This window comes from Anguilla anguilla, chromosome 7 (assembly GCF_013347855.1).
Source record: "Anguilla anguilla isolate fAngAng1 chromosome 7, fAngAng1.pri, whole genome shotgun sequence".
NCBI lineage: Eukaryota > Metazoa > Chordata > Actinopteri > Anguilliformes > Anguillidae > Anguilla > Anguilla anguilla.
In genome coordinates, this window is record NC_049207.1 from 20549165 (window position 1) to 20576904 (window position 27740).

A 27740-nucleotide genomic window follows, 5' to 3' on the forward strand; every position below is an offset into this window, starting at 1 on the left:
ACCTCTCCCCAGACCACTAAAAAATCCTCCCACCACATGAATAGAATGTGATTCTTTTTCAACATAGCAACTACAAACCTACACACTTAAAACGCAGTGCAGACTAACAGTAGTCTTGGTAGCAGCTCATACTTTAAAATTAGCTCACGCATTAATTTTTAGTTCGCATGACCCTATTACTGTTATTCCAAATAAAATACATGCAATGACAATACAAAATTAAGCTAGTTTCACGTTAACTTTAGTAATATACCAAAACATTTTAAATACACAAAATGCCTTAGCATGTAATGGCTTTAATGACATTCGTTCACGTAATATAATTATTCATTGAGATTTTGGTGGTTTGATCCTAACCCCAGAGGGGCTGATGGAGCACAAGAACCCTTGGAAATAAGGAAGAAACATAGTGATACTTCCTCAGTTCACCGCTAGATGGCAGCAGCAGTATTTTCATAGCATCCTCTTTGTCAGAGATGGTCATGACCACGTTGTTTCCAATGTATACCCTCGCTCTGGTTCCAATCCCTCCCTCCTTCTCCGCTTACAGTAGATCTATCTATCTATCTTCCTCTCACAATCGCAGTCTCTGGCAGCATCAGATAAAAGCGCTAGCATGGCGCAAAGCGGCGCACCTCGCTTTCCGAAAAGAACCACTTCCACGCACCTGTACCCGGTGTTTATTTTGATTTCTGTTTGGATGTCATTGCTGGGACCGGCGCAATGTGACAGCGGCGTTTTAGACCGGAGCTTCAGGGATCTTGTGCTTGACAGCAGCGGTGGCAGAGTGCTGAGACGGAGCTTTACTAATAATGATGGAGATCCGGGTGGTATGGGAGTCGCGCGCTTCAGGAGAGCGCTGTCCCAGGACAAAGTGTCGCTACTCAGCAGCTCGTTCGTGCTCAAAGGAGATGCCACTCATAACCAGGCAATGGTCCACTGGACCGGAGAAAACAGCAGCGTAAGTACCAGTCCTGTTCCTTTTAGGAAATGTATCGCATTCCCCTGCTGTATAAAATGAGCTGGACACCATGACAGTTTGTGCAAACGGAGTTTAGTTGTTGTTGCATTTACCTTTACGTAGTAGTTCCTAATCACCAAAAACGCAACAGCCAACTTCTACGGCCGACGAGTCTGCTTTCGAAACGCGGTGTTATCCAGAACTATATGGACATCTTTGCACGACTCTCTATCTTTCAAAATACACAGTGATGTTGAATTTCAGCTCTTAAGTCTTTAGTGGGCAATAATATATTGATGTCTTGGCAAAAATATCTGATTGTTAAGGTGGCCTACTTTATAGTTTGGAAGTGTGTGCCATACCCTTTAAGACCATACCTAATAATTGCATAAAATGCACCTGTCTTTTGTTGACCTGTCTCCACGTGACCTACGGCATTTCCACAGAGAAAGACGCTCGGATAAACTGGTTCCCCAGCCCATGCGCTCAGATTCTTGGCGTGGTAAGCTATTGTAGTTTTACGGTCATAATTATGTATCATTTCGTTAAACTTATCACGGACAGTGGACAGCTTGGAGTACCTGTGGAATGCATCCGCCATCCGAACAATATCAACTAAAATGGTTATAGTATTGATCTTAAAAATAACTACATTGACTGTGTTCTCAGAATGACAGAACAACAACCAAGTCTACTTGCTTATAGGTTTTTACGTACTCATTGCAACAAATTTAAAACAAGCTTAAAAAAATAAAATAAAATGTCGTATTGAAATTCTTGGTCTACATTACAACGTGTAAAATGCGCAAATAAGTGAAATTATTTTCAAAGTTAGTTTCGATCTGCCTTGAAGTTAGTAACTTCGAACTGCGCGATACAGAACAAGTGATCTTTGTGAATCGGTTATTGACTGCTGATGGAGGGAGGTTTTGTGTCTGCCGGCGACATCACTTATTCACGCTATAATTGTACAAATAGAAAGAGAATGGGGGAACTGTTAAAAGGCGAGGAAATAAAATAGAATCATCGCCTCTCACCCCGCCCAAATACGTAGTTTGAGGAAAAGTGAATATCCCAAATGCAATTTTGTTTTCGCATTATCAAATTTTCCCTTAATCCCAGCTCCAGCACATTTTCACAGTACTCTTATTATGTTGTCTAATTAGGCATTAAATATAGTAGAATTTTAGGTAATTAGCTGCATTAATGTGTCAACTGCATGTAGGTAATAATGTATGTGATATATGAAATATGTATTCATATATTTAAGTAAAATTCTTTAAGTTACTATTATTTATGGTGTCTAGATCATATTTACCTGGAAATAATTGGATCAAATTGTCATTATGTCCTCTATACCCGTTCTGTAGCACCCCCCACCCCACCCCTTTTAATTACAAACATGAACATAATATACCCAAAATAAAATGCCTACTATTATTGAGCCCTTTTGACGAACGGTATGATCGTGGTCTTTTCTAGATGTTAACCCTTGTGAGTTTGTTTGTTTTTGTTTGTTTTTTTTTTTTTTTTAGTTTGAATTACTCTAAAACAAAGTAACAGAAGCTGAAACCCAGTGGAAGTGGAGGTTTTGTTTCTCACTTAAAAGATTATTTTTGAGTGGCTACAGGTGCTTGTAGCTGTGCCCGGTGGGCTTGGAATCACAATGGAGCCACAGCCAGAATTCTGGTTCAAACATGATGACAATACCACCAAAAATGAGCATTGTTTTTTCTAAGCTATGTCTTGGTGGATTTGCAAAAAGGCCATTTGTCAACTCTGAAAGGACACTTGGTACCCAAGTGTTATTATGGGTCTTCAGAGGAGCAAGATACTGTTTTAGGTATATTGTATACTGTATGTTCATGGAAGGTGTGTGCTGAAATTAGCTTGCTGTCCCATTGCCTGTCACCCTCCCCTCCTTCCCCCTCTCCTTGCTCTCCCCTTACCACCTCTCGCTGCACAAGGTTTGTAAAATTGTAGAAAATTACAATATTAGGTATCTAGTTTACTAATCCATTGATTGAGGTCCATAAAATACCATGCTCTCATCAACATGTCAAACACATGTCACTTTTATTATTCAAAATCAGGCCTACACTTTATTTATAAGTGAATCTAATAATATTAATATTTTGAGAATATATTTAGATTCTCACCAATATAAAATGGGATCCTTCATTGAATATATCCTCTGCTGTGGAGCTGTTTTCACTGTCAGATGAGTTCTTCCAAGACCTCCAAATGTCGAGTCTTTTGTTTAGACTCAGGCATTGCAAAATAATTTTTTGTGGTAAAACAACAATCTTTTTAGGCATAAACTCTCAAGAAAATTTTCCAGTGTGCTTACTCAAAATGTTATGATTTGTTTACACAGGAGAAACAATGTGTGTTCGTTTATACAAGCTTAACAACTTATGCACCATTAGAAGCATAATTGCATAGGCTAAATGCTTCTTAGTGGTCACCATATTAGCTTGCCATTGGCTGGCTGTGTACTGTGCAGAAGTTATACCGTTCACGTTGAATTGCTGCAGGTCCCATTGGCTATACTGAGGAACTCCATTGGCCAGTACTGGTCAGAGAAGCTTGTAAGGGGGGGGCTCATTTTATTCCTGAGAGTCTATAAAAACTGTAGATAATAACATTCCTTTGTAAACAATGCTTTGGGTGTGTATGCAACAGCGAAACGGACAATGATAATTCTTCCGGAGAATTGCTAAGTAAACAATGGACATTCTATCAATGTTTCTCTCGAATTACTATGGATTTTGTTTTGTGGATCCTTGCCGTGATAAGGATAGTGTCCTTACCGTGATTCATGTCATTTGTGGATTTCCACAAAGCATAGAAGGTGAGGACCACCAAAGCTTGTTTTACCACCCCACATGTAAGGAATCGTTGACATTGACATTGTAAAGTAGTTCATACCGATAAAATCTTGAGTTTTAACACTTTGAAATGGTATATTGTGTGACCAGATTGACTGAAAATTTGACCGTAAAGAAAATTGCATGAATGCAAATAAACCTACTCTGCCCCAAATGCGGGCCGGTTCAACTTAAGGGGTTTACCTTGTAAGCAAGTCCCTTTCTTTTCCATTGAATACTGTAGTTGTTGAGATGGAGGGTGGATAGTGGATTGCCAGATCTGCATTTGTAGTACAGACTGAGGTGGAGATTCACGCCTGGAAGAGACCATGGTCTTATGGAATTTACATAGTACATGTGCGTATGTGTGTATGCATATATGTATGTGTATGGACATTGTGTGTGTCTGTGTGTATACACGTCCATGTGCTTGTGTGGCGTGCGGTCCATTGATTTCAGCTGTGCTGGTCCTGGCTGTGTTTCGTGTGGGGCCTGCTGCAGATCTCCAGTGACCGTAAGCGGTCGCGTTGCGTTGGCTGCCAGAGGTTGCAGCGGTTCCCTCCGGGGGAGGTTTTCCACTTGTTGCTGGAGTGCTCTTTTCTCACTTTTCTAAATGGCGCCTTTGTGTGACATGCGAGCGGCGGGCAGGAGGGGGTCCTGTGCCGAGTGCGTGGTGAGGGGGCGGAGTTCCGCCATGTGCTGAACAGGAAGAGCGGCACTCAAACCGTTCGCAACTTGACTTCGAGAGAGAGAGAGAGAGAGATAGAGAGAGAGAGAGTCAGTACATTTATGTACTGTATGTATGTCTGATGGGGGGGTAAATAGCTGTTAGCGGAGAGAGGTTTCAGAGAGCTTCTCACTGATGGCTGTTACTGCTCCTGTGCTGTGTGTGCACTCACAGTCATTTAGGCCTTGTTGAAGAGACTTTAGTCTTTGACAGAATTTTTGCCTTCCATGAATATACCGCTCACTTCACTACTGTGTGTCCCATTCAAAATAACCTGAGACGCAGTTTACCTGCATTTACCTATATCTCCTGTATTTACCCGGTAATACAAATGTGATCTTTAGGCCATCTTTTAAGCATAGGTGCACACACACATACACACGCACTCACACATACACAAACACGCAGGCACACACAGATGCCCATTTCTTCAGTTTGTTATGCCTGTGTTCTTTGTGGATGCCCACATGAGAAGACATTAGTCTATTGATCGCTTAGTAGCCTAACAGTGGTGCCCTTGGGTGCAGTTTCTCAGTCGTAATTAAAAGAGGGCACAATTTGCTGGCTGTTTGCTTTCAGCTTTAATGCCTCCGCTTTGTCCACTAAAGTGCATGAAGAGTGATGTGCTGCTGCCTCTCCTGGGCTCTCTTCAGAATGCAGAATCACAGCTGAACCCCCGACGGGCCGTTTCCCTCCTCTCCTCGCTTAGGGACGTTTGAAACGGGGGCACAGGAGTTCATTTTTGCGAACTGATAATGAAATACCCCGGAATATGCCTCTCCTTCTTTCTTATTCACATCTTAGGATGGGCTACCATACGTCCCTTCTGGCTAGAGAATGCATTATACTTTCAGCTTGCTGTAATTAGAGGCATCGGTGTTCACTCTTCCCAGCTAAGTGGCATTAACTATGTACATAATACATAACCAAGCGGCTGGTGTGGTGTTTTTATACTGCCCCTTCGAATAGGTCCGTAGCTCCGGAGAGGGACTCTGGCTGTTATCTTGGAGGTAACATTTTCCTGATGACAATCAAGCAGCATGAAAGGCAGCTAAAATTAATTAGCTGAGTGTGTGCATAATTGCTTTTTTTTTACAGTCATGGTACACAGCTAAAATGAACGAAATGGGTTATCACATCTTTTTGATCACGCAGGCAGGCTTTTGAACGACAGGAAGTGGGAGGGGGGGGGAGCAGACATCGAAACCTGTGGATTTAACGAGGGCCCATTCAGAGGGTCCTGCGCTGCGGCGATGTTTTGTTTTGACGCACGGAGCATGAGATGTTAGGCGCTGAGCGCCGGGAACAGAGACTCCCTCACTATGTTGCAGGAGCCCTCATTAGTTCCAGAACCCTGTTGCTGTCAGTTCCGGAAGATACTGTGAGAATCGGCAACAGCTCCGCAGCTTTCCGCCGCATTCCAAGCGCGGAGCTTCCAGAGTAGAGAAGGCACTCTTTGTGCAAATTCCTCTCTGCCTTTTCCTCGTTCTTCTGATTTGAGTTGTTGACTAGCTTCGGGGCACTGAAAAATCATTTTCTCTCTACTTATCTCTGTTTCACCATGAGCTTTTGTCGTGATTAAGGCAAATACAACCAGACAAAGATACTGACTCTGAGTTATTATGTAACATTAAGATTTGGGGGATTTTGCATAGAAAAACATATCTTTTTTGTGGGCAGACAAAAAGAGAGATGCAGAGGGAAGTTGAAATAGAGAGAGAGAGGGCGAGCACGGAGAAAAAGAGTGAGTGCATGAGCGAGATAGACAGACAGAGACGGATAGAAAGAAACAGAGGTCAGTTTTAAAGAACTGCATGATTCTGTACTGCAGCAGTTTTTACAGCCAAAATTTTGTGCTTTTGGGTATTAGGTGGGATTGGAGCCTTTTCTGTAGCGTTTTCATCTGGAATATGGTAGTCTTGAGCATGTTTGATGATGAGTTGCAAGGCCCCAAAGCCACAGTTTTGTATTGGAGTCCAGCAGAGTATAGAGAGTTTTGGGTAACTTATGTTCTTACGACCCTTATGGTTCTTATGGATGACCCTTTCACAAATCAACCCATAGTAGATACATATGGTATGTGTCTATAAGTTTCATTTTAGAGGCCATTAGATTATTGCTAATTAACCACAGTCTCGCCTTCCCCGGGACACGGCTAATCTTAGTTAATTGATTTGGGCGTCCTCTTCACTTGCCATGCTGACTCGTTCATACTGTGCATGTACATCCAACGGGTATGTTAGCCTCATGGTGATACACGATAATAACATTAAGATCCACAGTTTAGCTGGACTTTAATGTTAACAACGAAGCCTCACTGAATAATAGGACGGGGATTGGACAACATAGGAAAACCAGCCAAACCACTGAAGTTGCTGTTTTATCACCTGTCTTATACCCCATGGTGGTGACAGCTGCCTGGAACTTGATAGCTCATTTACCCTGCTAAGAAGGGCATTATGAGGGAGAGCAGCACACCCCTGCTCTCTCTATCATATACACACACACACATATGCTCATATGCGCACGCACACGCATACACGTGCAAGCACACATACCACACACACACACACACACACATATTCTTTCTCTGGTATCTGCTGGGAGCCAGCTGTAGGATATAGGATACTCAGATCATTTCGGTCAGTCATGTATCGGATTATCCCCTGTGGCGGTCACTAATATAAACATGATATTTTCTGAATTTAGATGGAGAATTTCAGTGTCTGGAGCATCACACTATATTAAATAATAATTTGCATTGATACCAGAAAGTGCAGGCCTTATCTTTCACTGACACAATGTTAAAGGTATTTGTTAACTGCACAGATGCAAATGGAAAGTTAAATTCTACTCTGAGAAATGGGGAACTGTACCAATGAAGTGTGCTCTTGAAGTAATTTAGTTTGTTTTATCTGAATCTGTATCTTTTGGTCATTGTTCAAGGTATGTTTCACATCACTGCTCTGCAGTAGTAGTAGCCAGAAATCAAAAACTAAGAACTTACCTTTAAATGGATACTTTTTTTTCACCATTTTGAGCAATTAGCAGGCTTTTCTGTTTTAAGTTTCAACCACCCATTGTATTGCAGAAACACAGTACCTTGCTAACATTTACATTCAATTGCATCTAATGAGAAACAAATTGATTTGTTTCCTGGGAAGGATTGTGCCTGTGACAGAGCGATCTGGTGTTGATTGGAGTTTAAAACCACTCTCCTTTTCTTTCTTACCTCTAAAAGGGTTTGTTGGGTGCCTCATTTTATTAAGGCACTGTCCACTGTGTGGATGAGTCCCACGGTCTGGTTTTGAGTCTGGACTATGCTAGTGCCAGCTGTGGCCTGAAGCCCCAATGGGGGGGACTCATATTGGCCATAGTGTCGCCCAGGGTGGGAGAGACTTTCGTCATCAGTCTCAAGTGACTCTGGTCCGCTGGTCACCCACTCTGTCTGCAAAAGCTACCGTGAACCATTTTAACAGCATTGTATATTTTGGAAGGCGGTAAATGCCTTTCTGCGCTCTCATTGACAGAGTTTTCTGTGTTAACCTTTCGCCCCTATTTGTGAGGAAGATAGAGGTCCAATAAAAATAATTTTGCACAAATGTTACAGCTGTCGCATGGAATGCATGCAGGTAAACTGTGATTATCCTCATTTGAATCAGCATGCGGGCTAATTTTGAGGAGCGATAAGTACTATCAAATTCTGCTATACAGCGGCGATGCTTTAAGGCTGGTCAGCATGACTTTGGAATTCAGAATGGCAGTGTAGAGCTTGAGTCTCAAGGTAACTTTCACCACATCACAGGGGAGGAAAGCCAGTCTTCTGCCAAAAAAGATGAGGATTATGTTTGTTTATTTTAGTGTGTCTGCTTGGGTCTCTTTATGAGCCATTGGTCTCTGAAAGGTAAAAGAAACCAGACAGGCGGGTGGTTTGTGTGCATGTGTCTGTGTGTGTGTCTTTGTGTGTATTTCTGTCTGCCTGTATGAGGATGCAAACGTGTTTTTGTGTGCATGTGTGCCCGTCTGTATATGTGTATGTGTGTGGTGGTGGGGGGGGATGGGCTGTGGGAACATCTGGCAGCTGTTCGGAACAGGAGTGTCGCGCAGCTGTGAAATTCTTCCTGATAGAGACCATGAGAAAGCGGGCTTTCCAGAAATCAACCTGGACCAGAGGATTGTTCCATCTGGTGAGGCTGCCGCTGCAGAGATTTGTTAACTGAGACACCGGAGGGGGGAGGGGGGGAGGGGGGGAGGGGGGGAGGGGGATGTTGGCTCTGTTTTGGTCTGAAAGAGGGAAAAAAAAAACGTCAGAGGAGGACAGAGCTGGAACCGCTCATGTCCATCTGTGATGAATCATCCCGGACACGGGGTCTGCGGGACGTCCTCCAGGAGAACGGGGCCCGAGCGCCAGGCCGCGATTATCCCCGAACCGTGCGACGGGCGCTGGCAGGTACGCAAGTTCAACAAGGCTGCTGCCAGACCCCCATGAGTGGCAGCAGACTGTTAGCATCGCTCGCCGCCGCTCTCCGCGTCTCCAGCCACTGCCCAGCCAATCGCAGAGCCCCGTCTACTGCTTGGCAGTGCTGCTCCCCCAGCTTCCTGGCACGATGGGTTCGGGGTCTGGGTATGGCTGCTGTTTCTCACTCAACTCTGCCATATCCCCAACACTCAACCTCAACCCCCAGAGTTCAGTGGCCTGGGAAGAAAACAAACACTGCGAGCTTTTCTTTAATCCCAGTAACACGCAACGTCACACTTGCTTCTCAGTGTAATTATCTTTGCTTCTGGTGGCTCAGAGAAGCGTCGGCAAAGCCTTCCCCCGGTACTCCGCAGATTGGTGCTTCCAAACCAGATGTTTCCGGTTTCTTCCATCTTGCCCCCAGTGGTCCATCTGTGTGTAGGCCTTGTCGTTTCCCTTTCATGTTTTTTTTCCCCTTTGTCTCCATGTGAAAGCCACCAATCTGGGGTTTCACAATGCGGCGTGTTCTGGCTGCCCAGCCAATCAGGACATGTATAAATAAAGTGCTCTCTTGCCTGCGATGCAGAAAGAACAAGCCAAGCAAGATAAATAAATAAAACAAAATATTGTCCAGTTTGGTCTTGTTTGCACAGAGTGGACCCCCAGGCTTGCTTTATTATTACGATTCCCTTAACAATACGCATTCAAAATATAATTGAAGCCAGTTCTTCTTATCTATGCAGTATGGTTGTAGTACTTGCATTGTTTTACATGGCCCTAAGGGCCAGTGTCCTTGTTTTAAAGATGCCAGCCTTTTGACATGCGATGCTTGTTAGATATGTTGTATTCCCTGACTGTGGACTGAAGTCCTTGTATTTTGCATGGGTCAAGCCATCCGTGGTTTGTGGTGGCTATCGTAGCAGGACTGTCTGAAGGGTGATAAATTGGGTACTGTTACCGGCCAAGTGTCCTTGATCCAGGTAGTGACAAGCTCAGGTTGCTCTGTTATCAGCAAGGTGTCTGTTTCCTGCTAATGTTGGCACTAATTCTCAAGAGGTCAGCTCTGCCAGTCGGTCCCCGACCTTTAACCTGGATGTAAATCCTGTCCTGGGCTTTCTGTCCTGGGCATGTGTCACTTCTCCAGTCTCCACAGCTGTGTGAAGCACAGGTGCAACACAGCACAAGATATTCTTATCCTGGGGCCAGATATGTGTCAGTCTGACTGTCGGCTATTTGCTGAAGAATTTACTGCCTTTGATTTTACACAGTACTAAATTCAAACAGGTCGTACCATGCAACATGTTTGTCACGTATGACTAAAATGAGCACTAACCGCTAAGAAGGCTCAGCTAATGGCTGGTGGGCAGCCGTAGCTGGATGCAGGAAGTGGTAATAACTAATTAGTCAGGAAGTAGTCAGGAACTCGTATTTTATTTGCGATAGCAGTCATAAATCATGTACCTTTCCCCCTGCGCATGGCGGTGGCAAGTGCGGCCCTGAGGGGGAGTGTGTCATGCTGTTTCCGTGGCGGTGAAATCCCCCGCTTGTGAAACGGCGGCGGTTCTCCTTCCAGCTCCTCCAAGGTGGTCCAGGCTGCGAACTCTGCCACCAGGCAGCATTCCCTGGGATGCACGGATCGTCGGAATGAAATAGGCGATTACGGGAGAGATGGAGGGGGGGGGAGGTAGGGGAACCTAGCAACCACCAAAACAATCATCTGGAACTACCGGCACAAAGTCTCACCCTTTCTCTCCGCTATTTTTATAGGCCTCGGTATTTTCCAGTTTCCGCCTCACTTAATAAGCACCATCTCTGCTGGGGTCTCTCCTGCTGGTGTCTGCAGTGTGGAATCCACAGTTTTTTCTCATTTGCTCGTTCTTTGTTTGAAATCTGCATGCTCTCAGAATTGTAATCCATTTCTCTCCCTGACAAACAAAATCACCTGTATGCAGAGAGGACCTGACAGCCGGTTCGTGTGAACATACTGAATTCAAAACCGGCTCGCACATGACACGAGATCATAATACGCGAGATTATAGTACACAAGATCGTAATTCATGCAGCGTTCATGTGTAGATTTGGTTCTGGCGTCAAGCAGTGGTGGTGTAACAGCCAGTGTACTTGGCTTCTAATCAGAAAGATGCAGGTTGAACTGCCGTCCTTGAGCAAGGTACTTGACCTGATGTGGCTCCCCAACCTTACTGCTGTATAGATAGGTGACATGTAAGCCTAGTACAGTAAGTCTGTCTGGATAAGGTCATTATGTAGGCATGTAAATAATGAATTGTCTTTTTCACACTTGAAGAAAACTTTTGTGAGTTCCTTGTGCAGCTGTGGCCTTTTCCTTGAAATCAAAGAGACAGAAGAGGGATGCCATTCTGCCAGCGTAGTGTTACAGCTGTGTGAGGTCCTGAAGCAGACTGCTGTGTTATGAGCATCATCAGAAAATGAGCATTTGTGTATGTACTAGTGTGTGTGTTTCCTGGTCTTTTTACTGCAGCATTTGTGGGTGTGCATGACTGTGCATATCCTTGTGTGTGTGTGTGTGTGTGTGTGTGTGTGTTCATATATGTGCATTTGTGTGTATATTAGTGTAGGTGTTTTCTGTGTGTATGTGTATATGTGTGTGTGTGTGTGTGCATGTGTGTCTATTTCAGTTTAGGTGTTTTCTGTGTGTGTGTGTGTGTGTGCGCGCATGTGTTTTTGTGTGTGTGTGTGTGTCTGTGTGTGTGTGTGTGTGTGTGTGTGTGTGTGTGTGTGTGTGTGTGTGTGTGTGTGCCGTTGGCTCGCTCAGGTGTTCCTCTGGGCAGCTGTCCACCCCACACAGCCAGCACCCAGCTTTCATTCGCTCTACATGAGTCACTTTTATTGCTTTGGTCTGTCGTCTGTCTGTGTTTTTAAAGAGGTGAACATCTGCCCTGTGCTTACATCTCTCTCTCTCTCTCTCTCCTCTGCCTTCCTTTGTACTCAAGCTGTTGGCCGCTGAGACTCCTCTCATGTAGAGCGCACCACAGCGTGTGGCATGCATGCTTGTGTGGCTCCCTCATCCCTTAGACCTTGCCATCCCAATGTGTCCCCGACTGTTGCAGGTGCATTTTGCTGACTACAGTGCCCAGCATCTTGTATGTTATGATGTCAGAATGGATGCGGCTCATGGGTATCATGATAATGCTAGCGTGCATTATGGCATTGTGGGAAGGGATGGTGGGGGGCGCTTTTAAAAAAACACGGGAACACAATGTTCAAGCTTTTTTATCTGAGCCCGATGTCTCTTTGGTGGTTACAACAAACATGCTGTCAGAAATAGGCACATGAAAAGGATAGTGCTTATATTATAATCATGGGCAACAGAATGCTGTTGAGTTTTCAGTGAATAATGGCCTTGTGGTATTACTGGCTGTCACATATTTATGCATGCTGTTGTTTATGAGTGCCGCATTTTTGAATATCTGGTATGATCAAAATAAATATTTTTTGCAGTTTGTCAAAGCAGTCTTTTCAACAGTAAATACATGCTCAAAGGTGGCATTATACGAATGTGCGAAAACATTTTTAGACCCTTTTGTTCCATTATTAGATTAATTAGTTATCCATCCAGCATGTTTTAAGTTTGCTTGGTGTAGGCCTGGTTGTTTTTCGCACATCCAAATTAACGCAGTACAGTTCTTGACTTTTTTCCAGAAAAAAAAAGAACAGGAAGTGAATTTCAGGCTCCAATTAGGCATATGTGCTAAATGATCTAAAGGAGACGATTCCCACAACAATCCGATGTTGCAGACTTTTGCTGTGTCCCTTTGTGTGTGTGCTTTTGTGCTTCATGTGAAGTGCTCCTCTTCTGAGGAACCGAAGCAGTGTCCCACGGATGGCCTGAGGGCCAAAGACCGGTTCGATTCTAAGGCTCCGCTCGCTGGATTACAGTGTCTGTTATTGGCGGGGATTTTGCGTTCCCAAGGGAAACCGCAGAAGTGAAGAGTCAGACCGGGTCGTCTCCATAAACAAACAAACAAAAAAAGCCCCATTACCACAGGGTAATGAGTTTCTTCGCCCGGTTAAATCTTAAAGCCATCGTCCGAGGAGCTGCGCAGCCAAATGCGCAGCTCTCTCTGGAGCATATTTGGACAAGCTGTTAGCATGCAAATACACTGTCCACTGTTTTGGAAGAGGGGGCGGGGGGGGGGGACCTCAGCTGAATATCGCAGCGGGGGGACATGCACATGGCAGCATAAAGGCAGGGAAAGTCGTTTGCCAATTCATCTTTATTCAACGACGGGCCATGCTAGTCTTCTGTCATTTTTTTCCCGTCTGTATTCCCTGTCACAAATCAAAAACAAATAGGCCCGCAATCTAGATGTTTTCCGTCATGGACGCTTTTCTTTGTTTTTGCACTGTATCCTATAATTGAATACAAAATAAATATTTACCCCCAAGTCTCTTCTATTTGAAGGGGCTATCTGCGCAGAATACAGAGGAGGAAATAAGCCGGCGCTTTCTTCTTCGTCGTCCTCTAACAGCTGAAGTGTGCAGTTCAATAATGAAAATATGTAAGGGCGAGATGGCTGCTATATTTGGTTATTTCAGGGGCCTGCTGTGATGACTCACAGCTGTAGACTCTCTTCCCCGTCTTCATTGTACGCCTGACCTTTGATCTCGCTGGAAGAAGTGATCGTACTCCGAGAGCAGCCAGAAATGAATCCGCACCCCCCCACCCCCCCCCCGCCACCACCACCACCCCCAGAACGATGTCATTGAGCACGCACGAGACCGCAGTGGCTGTGCTGCTGGCTGCCCTGAAATGGCCGTCCACCTGTCGGACATGGTGACTGGTCTGCCGGGACCACTTTATTAAGTCAGATTATGTGGAGGAGGGGGATTTTGATGAACGACCGTCGCCCCCGTCCCACTGCCATTTCTGAGCAGCCAGCCATCGGCACAGTAGCTGCGGTCTCGTCAGAGGCAGCTCGTGAAACGTGGTGAGTTTTGTTTGGTAAAACTCATTTGAGCAACCCGAGGCAATGCAAAAGGACCTTCCATTTTTTTTGTTTTGTTCTTTTCCCCATGATTCATCATTGAAGTTAATTGGAAGTCAGCTGTATAGCAATAGGAATGCATTAAGCAGCTGAGACAAACCAACTGAGTGACGTCGCAACCTACCTTTCTCCACAATGGCGGTGCAAAATGCTAGTTGTTGTTAAAAAACAAACCTTTGTTTATTTTCCTAGCGAATATGGGCCAATTTCAGATTCGAATGTAAGGTCATATCTTATCTAAAGGTAAAAAGCAAATAAACCGGAGTCACATTACCGAGTGCTTCACATCCCCTTTAAACACGCATACATGAATTACATAGTTATACGTTTTTATATGCAATAAAATGTGGCAGAGCACCAGACACAAATGCTTTTAGAGCAACTGAATTCTTACCTATGGAGTTTGGCACTGCAGTTGAACCCATAAGTTAGGTGCGTTCCCTTCATTCCTAAATCTCAATAATACAAAGGAGACATAGAATGAGCTGGATATGAAATTTGGGCGAAAAGGGTCATACATTTTACTGGGGGATGAGCTGTAGTTGTCCTCACTGAGGCCTGCTCCTTATCCAGACTGAATTTGAGTCGGCTAAGCGCTCACATTTTTTGCGTGTGACTCAGCTTGAATCATACCCAAAGGTTACGCTTGTACATCAACACAAACTCCAAAATCCCTCTTTGTAGCTTTTGCATGAAACACCATTTGCTTGGTAAGGAGTGTGGAAAATCTCTCCCATAAAGAAGTATTTCTTAAGTAAACCGAAAAATATGTTTTTTTCTCAAATCTGATGTTGTGATATCAAGTAAATGTGAGGGATTTTTTTTTTTCATTTTCTGCTTTAAACAGCTTTCTGCTTTAATAATCTTGGCAAGAATGTAAAAACATTTATCACTGTATTTAAATATAAACCATCTTCGGTTCTCTTGGTTTTCAAGACTGGACTTTGAGACCCCTCGTTTATTTAATGTGTTTTCGGAAACACATAAGCATGGAAGATGCACTTAGTGGATACCGGTGATGCTAGCCATTTATTAGACACTGATAAATGGCTGTTATTTTTTCGCAACCCGCATTACTATCCAGAGTCTCGACTGTCCCCTGTGACCCGGCGGACCCTGTGGACAGAGCCCCGGCTGGGGTAGATAAATCAGCTGTGTATCTGACGCCCTGTGAGCAGGGACACTGTGGTTCTGGGCTGGTCTCTGTCAGAGCTCCGGCTCCAGGCCTCACATAAATCCTCTTTCTGGCAGGAGTGACAGCGCGGCGGCTCGTTGCCTAGGTGAAGCCCTCATTCTAGAATCAACCGTATTACGCAGCCTGTGTTCTGTGGCTGCTGGGAGCTGCTGCCTCCACCACCTCCCCACCCCCCGCCCCCCGCCCCCCGTATCATCATGGCGACAGCTGAAATCAGCGTGACCTCGCTCTAATTAATACTGCTTGCTCGCACTCCCGCTCCAGTGATGGCCAAATGGTAGAGCATCGTTCCCCCTGTAAGGATTCTCCGCTCGGATGGAAGGCTGGAACGCCCCCCCCGATGTCTTAATGCTTGAAATATTCAGGGGAGGGAGGGGGAGGTGTAGGGGGCACCAGAGAGCAGGAAAAACCCCCCATGGAGCTGTTAAACCTCCCTCTGATGCTAACACACGTTCAGAGTGCACGGGGCTGTTGGGTGACTCCTCCTTTTCAATGTAGCGAATGTGTGGAATCCTGATTGTGCCACAGCCGACCGTAGCTGGCAGACCTGCTGGGTTATTTCTCAGGAACGAAGGGTGTCAGTCACCCCAGGTGACCCCATGTTGTCCCGCCTTATTGTGCAAGAGTGCCCCTTGGATTTGTGTGAGAATGGTTGATGCTCTGTCGAGGCCCTGTAGGGTGAAGGGGAAGGTGGCAGATCATCTTAAGGGGAAAAGCTGTACCTCTCAACGTTCTCCTGAATTCATGAAGGACATTGCAGTGATGGGACAGTACTCAAATGTGACTGGGGATTCTTTCATGGGAGAAAAGAGAGGAAAAGATTTGTGGATTAAAAATTTGGTTCCAAAGCAAAAATACTGAAAAGTGTTCAAACGGGCAGACTGCTACAGCCAGACAAAACCGTGATGTCATAGTGTGTGACACATCCAGCCTCATCCCCACCCCCACCCCCACCTCCACCCCCGCCGAGTACGCGAGGATTAACATTCACAGGAAAATTGAAAAAAGGCCACAAGCCTTTGTGTTCTTTGTGAGCAATTAATCCCTCAGTAATATTATTGGACTTTTCTTCTTCTCCCAGAGGAATATGGCAAAGGGGAAAATGGCCACTCTGAACGTCACGCACCGTCCAGGCTTCAGCTGCTGCCCCTTTCCCATAATCCCCTAGTGGGACGTGGGTTTCCGGCCCTCTGAGCGTGAGTCACTGTGCCGCAGGGCTGCCAGGTCTGAGTCTGTACCGGGGTGAAACGACGGGGCCACGCCCATTGGGTTTGTGATGACTGAAGACATGAAATGCTGAACAAAGCGCTGTCTTCGCACACAAGCCAGTCATGCAGAGTCATCACACACAGGCAGTGCGCGGCCCTAAAAATGATTATGTCTACAAGCGAGCGATTTCTTTATCATGAACTGCTGAAACGTGCTGTGATGAGGTGAAAAAAACATGCACTGGTGCTTATGATTGTGGTGTCGTTCCTCTATTTCAATTGAAGATCTGCAGCGTGTTCTCCCATCTGATTTTTGTGTGGATTTTTATCATTTCCTTTATTGTTTTCTTTGCTCCAAACCTACCCTCCTGCTCGTCTCCTTCTAATCTTGGAGGTGTCTTTAAATTGTAGTGTATCACCACAGGAAAACAAGTTCATGGTTTATTCATGTGACAGTTTTTTTAACCCTGGTGAATGTTAAGTCATTGATTTCAGTTCTCCTCTCCAGATGCAAATTGCCCACATTGTTATTCGTCAATGATACATTTATTTCATTTGCACCTGCGTACTAATGAAAGGAACATTCCCCTTTTCTACCACTTTGTCTCCTCATCCTCTTCCTCAGTGTTGTTCCGGTGTTTTCTAGGGAAAGAGGACAGGAGAGCCATGCTTTTGATTTAGAAAACGATGTATGAGGAACTTTTTGATGAGGGGCCTTTGGAATACTGGAGTAAAAGCAAGCAAGCAGGCAAGCTTTGAAGAGAGGGAGGCCTTTCAGCGCTCATTCATTTACGATCTACCGGTTTAATTGCCCATCAGTTACAGGTTATTTACTAGACAGATACAGAATTAATGAGCGCCACCCTCATTATTATCGCTATGTGACACATTGATGTTGAACACTTGTACTTTTTCAACAGAATGTGAAATCCTTTTTTCCTGCTGCATTCAAAAGGCAGTGCACATGAAAGTACTGTGGCTTTATACTTCAGCCTGGCCAGCTCACTAGCCTGTCGTCTCAGGACCAACCATCAGACACAGCCTCCGGGTGAAGCTCAGTCAGCCTATTCTGCTGAACAGCATCACTTAATCATTTAAAGAAATATCCTTCTTTTGAAACATTTAACAAAGCAGGCAGTGCACATTGTCTTTTAATTTACGTTCCATTTTAATTAATAGAATACTATATATAGACGGGTGACAAATTAAAGGAAAAACCTGCATAAATGAGTGGAGAAACATAACGAATGCAGGTGCATCCATACAGGTGTGCTGCGTGATGCAATTATGCAATTCACATCCTGTCATGCTCTGTGGCATGTATAAGAATTCTGAGCAGGCCCAGTGGATCTTGATTTTGGCTAAAGATGGCAAGATTAAAATATTTAAGTGATTTTAAAAGGGGGTTCATTATTGAGCCACGGATGGCAGGAGCTTCAGTCACAAACACTGCTCAACTGGGTAGTGTTTCAGTAGGAACAATGACTAATGTGACATCTGCATTTAGACATATGGGAAAGACAGTAAATAGGGTTGGTCGAGCGCACATTTGTTGACCGTGATGCTTGTGCATTAGTGCGATATGTAAGGAAAACAGAAGGGCAACTCTTCCTCAGGTGACTGAGAAGACTGTGTCAGCAAGAACAGTACGTCAACAACTACATAGAGAGGGATATTATAGTAGGGTTGCAGTGCATAAACCCCTTATTACAAAGATGAATGCACATTTGAGAGTTCAGTGGTGCAAAAAAACTAGGCAGTGGTCTACAGAGATGTGGAAAAAAGTGATATGGTCAGATGAGTCATCCTTCATATTCTCATTGAGTGATAAATATATATATATTGCATCAACTTTGCATAATTAACAACACAATTCTTGAAAAACCAGACAAAGGTGGATTTTTCTTTCTGTGGAAAATGAGAGAGTATTGCATTTTACGCTCAATAATCAGAATTTAGCTTGTACTCCGGGGTACAGTGTCGCCTGGAGGAGCAGAGAGACCCATGCCTGAACTCCCAAGATGCATTGCTTTAAATGACATTTGGCTTTTCTAATATGGGCAAAATCTGCTTCATAAGAACAGTTTTCTTCTTTGTAGTTCAGCCAAGCCTAAATTGTGAAATATTTTTGAAAAACAATGAACTCTTGGTACCTCAAAAGCCTTATTAATTTTAATTGGTCATAAAAAAACTGGACAAACTGTCTTGTAGATTATTATGTAGCATTATTGTTATTAATAATAATAATAATAATAATAATAATAATGTGGAAGGGGTTGTTTTGGATAGATGTGGAGCCTATTCTGAGAGCGAGAGAGAGGAAAAAAACCGTTGATAACTGGGGAAACAAATTGGAGGGAAAATGTGTTTTTCTTTCTGGTCAGTGCAATCTGTGAAAAAAAGATGATAGGGACTGGAAACCGCAAAACTTTTGCTATTTGAGGGGAAGAGCCTTCTCACCATACTTAGTCTCACAAGTACATATTAACAGTGATAATGCAGCCAAACCAAAATATATCGGAATGTTTCATTATATATTTTCATTTTCTAGTGAATCAGAATTTCAGTTTTTCTGTCCCTTTTTCTGAATTTTCCACCAGCTTTCAATTTAATAAACAATTTACTGGACTAGATAGACTTCTGTGTTGAGTTAAGGCATTCTCCAGTGATGAATGAATTTAATTTCCCATGAATATGTTATCAGTCCTGATGTGATTTATGTATTGGTGGCAGTGTATTAATTTAGCTGCAGGAACATAAACACAAAGATGACTGTAACACAAAGGTGACCGGAACAGTGTGTGTGTATGTGTGTGTGTGCCTTTGTATGTGTGTGTGTTGGTGTGTCTGTGTATGTGTGTCCATTGGTGTTTGTCTCTCACTCGCCGTATGTGTGTTCTCATGCATTCACTTGTGTGTGTGTGTGTGTGTGTGTGTATGTGTGTGTGTGGGTGTGTGTGCTGGTCTGTGCAGGGGTGTGTATATGCCTGCATGCATGTATGCCTGCATGCGTGTACATGTAATGGTGTATGCATGCCCGTCCATGCGTGTGCATGAGGTTGTGCTGATAAAGTGTAGTGTGGTGTGCCGGACCACCAGGAGTGACCATTTGTGACACCGCTGAACTGGACTGGACTTTGAGGTTGAAATACAGATTAGTTCCTGCTCACCGCTCCGATTATCCTACCGTTCAATAGCTCATCCGCTCTCTGGACGCTCCTGCTAATCATGCCTAGTGGAAAGATTTACAGAGGCTGATCCCCATTTCTGTGAGAAGCTGAAAGGTAACGGTCACCTAAGGCCAGAGGGATGGAGGCGTGATGTTGAGCTGGCCCCGGGCTGTCCCAAGCAACTGCTGCCTGCGGTTTTGGAAGCACCCCTGGGTAGCATTTTAGCACATTAGTGTTTGGAGGCTTCTTAAGCTGAACAAATTCATTAAAATCAATTCAATCTTCAGTTTATTTAATGAAAACAAAAAACTGCGTGTGACAGCGTACATTTCTATTTCTCTTTGGTCCCCCTCCTGGGATTACATCACAGGAGACACACTTTCTTTGAACAGCACTGTCTACCTGCTGTTACTATTGAATAAAACCAGCGAGTCGAGTTTGAGTGGTTTTGCGTAGCTAACAATCATGTTTTTTTTTCTTTATGCCTGATGTCATGTGTTTGGATTTAGACATGCTATTTTTATCATTTTTGCCTTTTCAGCAGTATAGATGAGCATGCAGTATAACCCCCTCACCTTCCACTGTAGCGTGCTAGGAAGTTGCTGTGGAGCTTGCCAATGTTTTTTTTTTTTTTTTTTTTACTTAAGCAAATCCCTGAAGTACTCTTCATGTGAAAAATATTCAGCTATTGAGGAGCATTGTTCTCTGAAGTGCTGTAGCCCTTATTGAAGTCTTTATATATGTGTCAGCCTGAGCATCAGCTCTCTGTATAAAGACTGTAAACACAGAGATCTTTTACACACAACGCTAGAGCGATTTCACACTTATGGGCGTCGCATTTTCAGAAAGGCTACGCCAGTCTCTCATGTTTTATTGCATTGTGCATTGTCAGTGTCCAGGGCGTCTTGGATTTTTTGTTATGCCTTACATAATTCCATTTACACAAAGCCGTATCCATTTATACCTCAGTAGCGGTTGAAATAAAATGCTTTGCTCAAGGGGGCAACAGCGATAGTCAAACGGCCAACTGGGACTCGTACCTGTGACTGTTTCTGTTGTGAGGAGGCCAGTTTATTTAGCCGCTACACCGCTCTCCTGGCCCCGCGGGCTCCTTTGAGGGTACGTCCTCCTCCTGCCCTGGCCCCCGGCCCTGCGGCGTGTCCGCGTCTCAGTCTGGCGGCTGCGTCGCCGGGGCGCGGTCTCTCTCTCTCTCTCCCTCAGCCCTCTGCCACGCTGACCTCAGAGATGCAGTCTCCCGTGTTCTGTCACAGCTTCAGAACCGGTCAAAGGGAAACGATTTCGCCACTCCAGCCCGGCGACCACAACCCCCAAAACCAGCTTGTGAAAATTCATAGCGTGGCTTTTTGGGTTTTCGTGTATTTCTGTTATTTTAATTTTATATTTATAATTCATTTAGAATTGTTTTCTGTGAAATTGGAAAACAGTCTTAAAGAAAACTCGCACTCAGCTTGTTTGACTTGTTAAAATTCAGCGGCTGAGATTCCGGCATAATTAGGAAGTGGGTTCACCCATGCTTTTCATGCAGCAACTGTCAAATTCTTATGTATCTTACTAAAATTACTAAAGTGCATTGGGGCTTCTGCAGTAGACCTTGTGAGTGAACAAGTTTCCACAGTAAAGCTTGTGAATGAATGAGTTTCCGCAGTAAAGCTTGTGAATGAATGAGTTTCCGCAGTAAAGCTTGTGAGTGAACGAGTTTCCGCAGTAAAGCTTGTGAGTGAACCAGTTTCCACTCCAGTGTGCCAATGTGCCAGCAGGTGTGAACCGTCCCTGCAGGTTAGAGCAGGAACATGGCCGCGGGCTGTGAGCTGACCTCCTGCGGGCACTTCCTGTCTGAGCAGCTCTGAGGTGAGAGAGAGAAAGAGAGAGATAGAAAGAACGAAAGAGAGGTTTCTGCAGCTCTGGAACAGGATCTCACAGCAACTCATGTTCACTCACAAAAAATACAGTCTGCCTCACCTTGTGTTCCACGCTCGAGTTAAAATGTGAAATGGTGCAAGTTGAGCACTCGTATGCATACAAACATTTATGTCCATATGCAGTATATAGTAATTTATATCAATATTTGGTATATAGCGACAGTTCTATGAATGGAATGGAACAGTTTACATTACATTACTACTGTATGAGATTCCATTCAATCAGCTGTTTTTTTCTGTGCAGTTCTTTTCCCCTGACATTACATAAACAGAAAATTGATGTTTAACCGTATTTAAAATGACTATGTTGCAACTCAAAACAACTATTGCATCATTGTGTCCCCCACCCTCCAATTGTTTCTTTCTCTATCTTTAAGAAGTGTCTGGTTTGTAAGGAAAGAGAAGGTCTTTGCGTTAATTTCACCCTCTTTTCTTGGGATGGGTCATTTTTATAACAGTTTGATGAAACAGCCCTCATGTTGTGGGAATGTCCAGCTGTTTACTTTTATGGAAAAGGTCTGCAGTCATAACATGAATGTAACAAGATCTCAGTGTTTAATGCCATGTGATGACTACAGGGCGACCAAACTGAACCAGGAAGTACAGAACCGGCAGTGTCCTTAAAGGCATGGCGACACAGCTAAAAGTCAACATCATTCCCAGAGGACGAATGTTCTGCCTCACTCCTGCAATTTAAAATGTCCTGCGTTCTGGAATTTACCACCAATGATGTCAATCGAAAATAGAAAAGCCCTGTAATGGGAGAAGATTTAAACCTGTGGCACAAACGCGTCTTTTAATCCGTCCATGGCTGGCCGTAAAGTGTTCTGAGCCATTGTGCTGTTTGGGATAAATTCATCTGCTGGTATTCGTGCTGTCATTACAGAGTCATTATCCTCGCCTAGTGCATCAATGTTCAGATCTCCACGCTTCACACGTGTCATGACATTTAAAAAAATTATACGTATATAAGATATATTTCAGTACCAGAAAACTGAAACAGGTTCAAACCAGGGAAGATAGCTATAACAGCTGCCTGACTCCCTTGACTGGAGAATAGCTTCACATGCGCTGAATTGAGGTGTCTGATTCGAGTGGGTGAAGAGCATTGTTAAATACGTGCTGTTTTTTAGCCCGATACAGGAGATTTTCTCTTGGCAGAACTGACCACGGGAAAGTGCAGGATATTCTGCGGTGCCGAATTCCATGTTTGGTGTTACCGAGGTGGAATGAATCAGAAGCTGGCTCTACACTGCTAATGGTGGCTTTTCTGTGCCAGCTCCCGCCACGTCCCTGGGACATTATGCGAATCGTTTCTGCGCCAGCTCAGTTGAACTTTTCTGTGCTCTTGGTGTCTGGCCGGTGCGCTGGCTTTCCGTTTGACCGGACACCAAGAGAATTCACATTGGCACATTTCTTTCGAGGCTGTTTTTAATCAAAGTGTCTTCTGTTCAGACTGTTTTCAAAAAAATGCATTCTTTTCTAATGCCGCTTTGGCATATTTGGCATTACCATATTATCCTGTGAACATTTTCAGTTGTGCACGGAAAGGCATGTTTGGTTTAGAAAAATGGCAGCGTAGCTGAAAAATAATATTGACTGCATTTTTCAGCTTCAGGAGACAATAGACTGCGGTTCCACGCACTACGAAAACAGTCTGAATTACTGCTAGGGGAGTTACCATCATTAGTCTTGTCCGTTGGGAAAATGCTACTAAAGCGTTCCTCCTTCTCCAGAGTTTTTAAGGCCTAATTTACAGTCTGGTTTCATCAAAAAAGACTGCAGTTCCCAAGGCTCTCTCTGCACCCGATGCTGGCGCTGGAGGTTTTCTTTGTGCATCAAGTTCTTATGATGTCCAAAAAGCTACGGAAGCAGCAATCTCCTACTGCAGGATTTATTGGTTGCTTCGGTCCATTACCATGTTGCAAGAAGACATGCACCCCGTCCCCATTTACTGGCTTTGGTGTTGAGCATTCTTGGGCTCACAGGAGGGTGTGTGTAGCTGTCTGGTAATCGTCGTACCAGACGGCTGAAAGACATGTCTCGTCTGCATCTCCCCTGGGCGGGGGGGGGGCGGGGGTAGTGGGGGGTGAGGGTAATGGGGCGAGCGGTTGAAGGGCATTCTGCTCCCTCGCTCCAGGAGAAGAAACCCTCAATCCATCTCTTCAGTCAGGCAAGAGCCTTGCCTCTGGAACTCAGCACCCCCTCGTCCTCTTGCTCCTCTGGATCTCATGATCCTTGCAATGTTCCTAAACTTTACAGTAGCTGAAGGGTCATGATTTGTGAAGTTAAATTTCCACTCATCTATGGTGGGTGTCCTAGTTCTGCCTGTATGGTACATGGTCATTAGGCTGTTCAAGACAGCAGTTCAGTCAGTTGCATGCCCTAATGCGCCATAATCGCATAACAAATAACAAAAGTAACATATTTTTGGCTGTAGTCAGTGGCTGTAATCAAGTACAAACAATTTTTGTATGTCAAACTGACAGAGCTGAACCATGGTTGTGTCTCTAAATGGGTCTGGAAAGTTGTTTTTTGCTGAGGTGGTCCGATGGATGTGTGAGGCACTGTACCGAAAAACCTGCTTTAAAATAAATGAAAACACTGAGCTGATCCCATCGCAAGACACCATCAGGAGAATCTACTTGCCGGCTTACATGGATTTGTGGAAAGTAAAAGGAGGCAAGCTTTAACGTTTCGAGAAAGCACGGCCAGGGCAATTGAAAACAGTGGTAAATCTATCAAGAGGGTGATTGATTCTGATAAATCAACAAAGATGTACTCCTTGGGCATCTTGTGATAGGATAGCATTTTTCTCAGAAAACATTTATTTGATACGAAGATCCCTGAGGCTTATCGGCTGGTCAATGGGGGCCAGGTGTTTCACTGAATCACCTTTTTCAAAGCTTGAATGTTTCTGTGCGAGACAGAGTGAAAGGTAGTCACCCCCCGCCTAGCTGCAGTAACACGGCAACACACCACTCTCACAACCTTCACAGAAGGTCATAGTGATGTCATCACTTTTCTCTGATGTTTATGGCAATTACAGCTCAGTGCTTATTATACGCAGCTCCTGAATAAGACAGACAGACACTTTAGAATATGGCTTTGGGTGCCACAGCTCCCGTGTAGAGAGGTTCCTTCACACAAACAGTCTTTTGACAGCAAATGGGTCTGCAGTTGTACGTCAGCAATAATGCTGTGTCAGAGGGTGGTAATCTTTTTTTGTGCGTCTTGGGAATCACCCTGAGTCATACTTTTGCACAGATTATCTTTGCATTCCTGGACAACCTCATTTATCTTTCTCTAAACCAGTGGTTCCAAAAGTGGAGGGTACCCCCCTGGGGAGAAGGGGGGGGGGGGCACAAAGAGACAACTGCAAGGGCATGGTGAGAGCTGATGGAAAAAGGCTCAGTGCAGCATGGTCGTGTGGGGGGTGGGAGGTGGGGAGTAAATTTTTTTCCTATTACCAAAAATGTTTGGGAAACACTGCTCTGAACTGACTTCATGAGCTGCCTGGAAAGTATGGAAAACAGTGTACTGTTGGCGCGAGAGGGTGATTTGAGGTCAGCATGGTTCGGGCTCTCTGCATTGCTGGCCGCAGACATAACTTAGAACCTTGGACCCAAGTCACTGGTGATTCATGTCTGCACTCCAGGTTTATGGGGGGTGGGGTGGGGAATCAGACAGAGGTCATGGCACAAGGTAGATATTACTGAAGGAATGTTTTGACTGCACCAGCCACCTAACAAAACTATAATCCCATCTATAGTGTGTGTGTGTGTGTGTGTGTGTGTGTGTGTGTCGTCACAAATGGCTCTTTGTGCTGACATGGCTTTCGTCATGCACCTGTAATTACTTAGATGGGATCCCTGGATCTTGACTGATCAGAGATAGGTAGGTATAGAGCCATTGGGTGATATGTGTGTGTACATGTGTGTGTACTGTTCTGGAGTCTGGGGCAAAGAAAAAAGAAAAAGAAACTTGCTTTTTTCTTTCTGCCAATCTGGAGAACACGTTGCTTTTTATAGTCTTGTAAAACCGCTGTGAGGTGCCTGTTTAGACTGACTGATCAATCGTTTTTACAAACTGCACGAAAACTATGGGATGTGCGGACATTAACGTTGAATGGCACTGTGTGTAAGGAGCCTTGAGATCTGCTGGGACTCACCTGTTATTCATGCTTACCTGAGCTGCATAAAAAATCCTCGTCATGGATCACGCTCAGTTAAATATCAGCATGAACACATCCATCGTCACTTGCTTATGATGTGATATTAGCTAATGAACGAGGCAAGCATTTACTTCCTTATTATTCTGTCGTTTTACAGTTGCTTTAAATGGACACGACTCATTAAGCTGTAGTAGGTGCCCATTTGTGAACGCTCTATATTACTGATGGTACTATTTTTCTGGGGGAAACAGTTGTATAATTGAAACTGATGTGCCTCAGATTTGAATTGGCTGGGAAATTAATTTTAATGTGTGCCTTTTACGTGCCTCCTGGCTCGTCGGTTATTAAAAAGAAACATTACAAGGGCCGCTGTGCAGTTTTTTCAGTTACGTGTTTCCTTAAGTCTGTATTGCCATAGAAACCAGGGAAGACACCCCCACAAAGATAAATATATGAATACACTGTGTATTTTCTTTAGGGTGAGATTTTCTAATTGGAGATAAGGCAGCAGCACCCCCCCCCTCCTCTCCAGTGTGCCAACAGCATACCAGGAGTTGATCTTTTATGATTGGATGTCATTGTCTATGCATGTAATTCCTTTCCAGAGGTACCCACACATTCTATCTGCACACGAACACCTGTCTTTCTTTGCATTTAAATGCACAAATTATCAGGTTATTAGATATGTGGCTGAGGGAGCCAGGCCCACAATAGAAGTCAAATACAGCAATAGAATGAATAATAATGAAAGATAAATAAATACAGGCATGACGTCACACTTCGCTATGCTATGCGCCGGAGCGCTAACTCATTTGTGGCTACCCTTAATGTGGCAATTAGTCTATCAACACAGGAAAAAAGCAATTCAGAATTATGGAGCAGTTAGTGCAACCAGTAACCATGTCAGTAAATTGGTTGGGGTATTTTACTTGAACAGTCTGGAATTAGGGAAGTGCGCAAAAGATAAGTACCATTCACATTATTTTTTGCCTGTTTAAGGCATTGTAGTAATCTTAATTAATGGCACGTGAATGTAATTAGCCCAGTCTTGGTACCCACAGGCTCAGGTGTATTGTACCTAATTAACATGTAATTAATTTGCAAAATGGGGTAAGGCAGTAGACCCTGAGGTGTGAGAACCTTGGACTGCGAATAGCTGAAACCATGGCTCAGTTTACACCGTGACTAGTGCAAGAATGTAGCGGTTAGCAAGGCCAATATGGAACTGGATCGCTCGTAATTCAATTTAATTTGTCTCATGCTTCTTTCTCCCCAAGAACAAGGCTGACCTGTCAAAATATTGTTGGTCTAAATCTATCTTCTAACAGAATCCAATTCCACTCTGCGTATGTGTTGAATATAGACCTATTATATCTTTTTTTTTTTTTTTTATGTAATTGCTGCATGCTCTGTATAGGTTTTACAGTATATGGTCTATATCCAATCTGCCCATGAAGCACTGGCTGTTGATAGACATGCAAGTTAATTTTGCTATAACTTGGCCCCTTGAGAGATGTCTGCCTGCATACCACCTCCCACCTGTTGGCCTTGTTTGAAGCAGAAGTGCCTTTGGCTGTGAGCTGTCCCTGTTTCTGTTTGAGTGTTTAAGATGGCGGTGTCTCTGGCTCTCTGCTGTTGTTGGAGTTGCTTTGAGGAATTGCTTTGACACCGGGAGAGATTAGCAACCCTCTGTGCTGATATCAGGTATTCAGACATTTCCGCCAAATTTATTTCCATCAGATTATGGAATCTCTTGTAGGCATTTATCCCTTTTACTGGCTTTCTGTAATGTGGTTATATACTTTATGTAAGGTTTGGTATGACCGCAGTGTGCTTCTGAATACATCACTGGTTGAGGTTTAAATGCCACCATCTTGACATAGTTTCGAGTGTTGACAGAGAAGAAGATGAAGAACCGGAGAAGGAGAGAGAGAGACAGAAGGGAGAGAGGAAGAGAGAGAGTGAGGGAGACAGAGGCAGAGAGGGAGGGAAATGGGGAGAGAGGGACA

General features: G+C 44.1%; 1 protein-coding gene across 3 annotated transcripts in view; it reads left to right on the forward strand.

Annotated features, from left to right (window-relative positions):
- Positions 1 to 294: 294 nt before the first annotated feature.
- The window catches only part of sorcs2 (sortilin-related VPS10 domain containing receptor 2), a 246459-nt gene continuing 219013 nt past the window's right edge, over positions 295 to 27740 (forward strand). For 2 of the 3 annotated variants that reach the window (XM_035426346.1, XM_035426347.1), the window contains exon 1: positions 295 to 961. In XM_035426346.1, the coding sequence (XP_035282237.1) occupies positions 617 to 961 (345 nt within the window). In that variant the 5' untranslated portion in view covers positions 295 to 616. The remainder of the gene's footprint in view (positions 962 to 27740) is intronic. The other variant, XM_035426348.1, reaches the window with a different exon arrangement.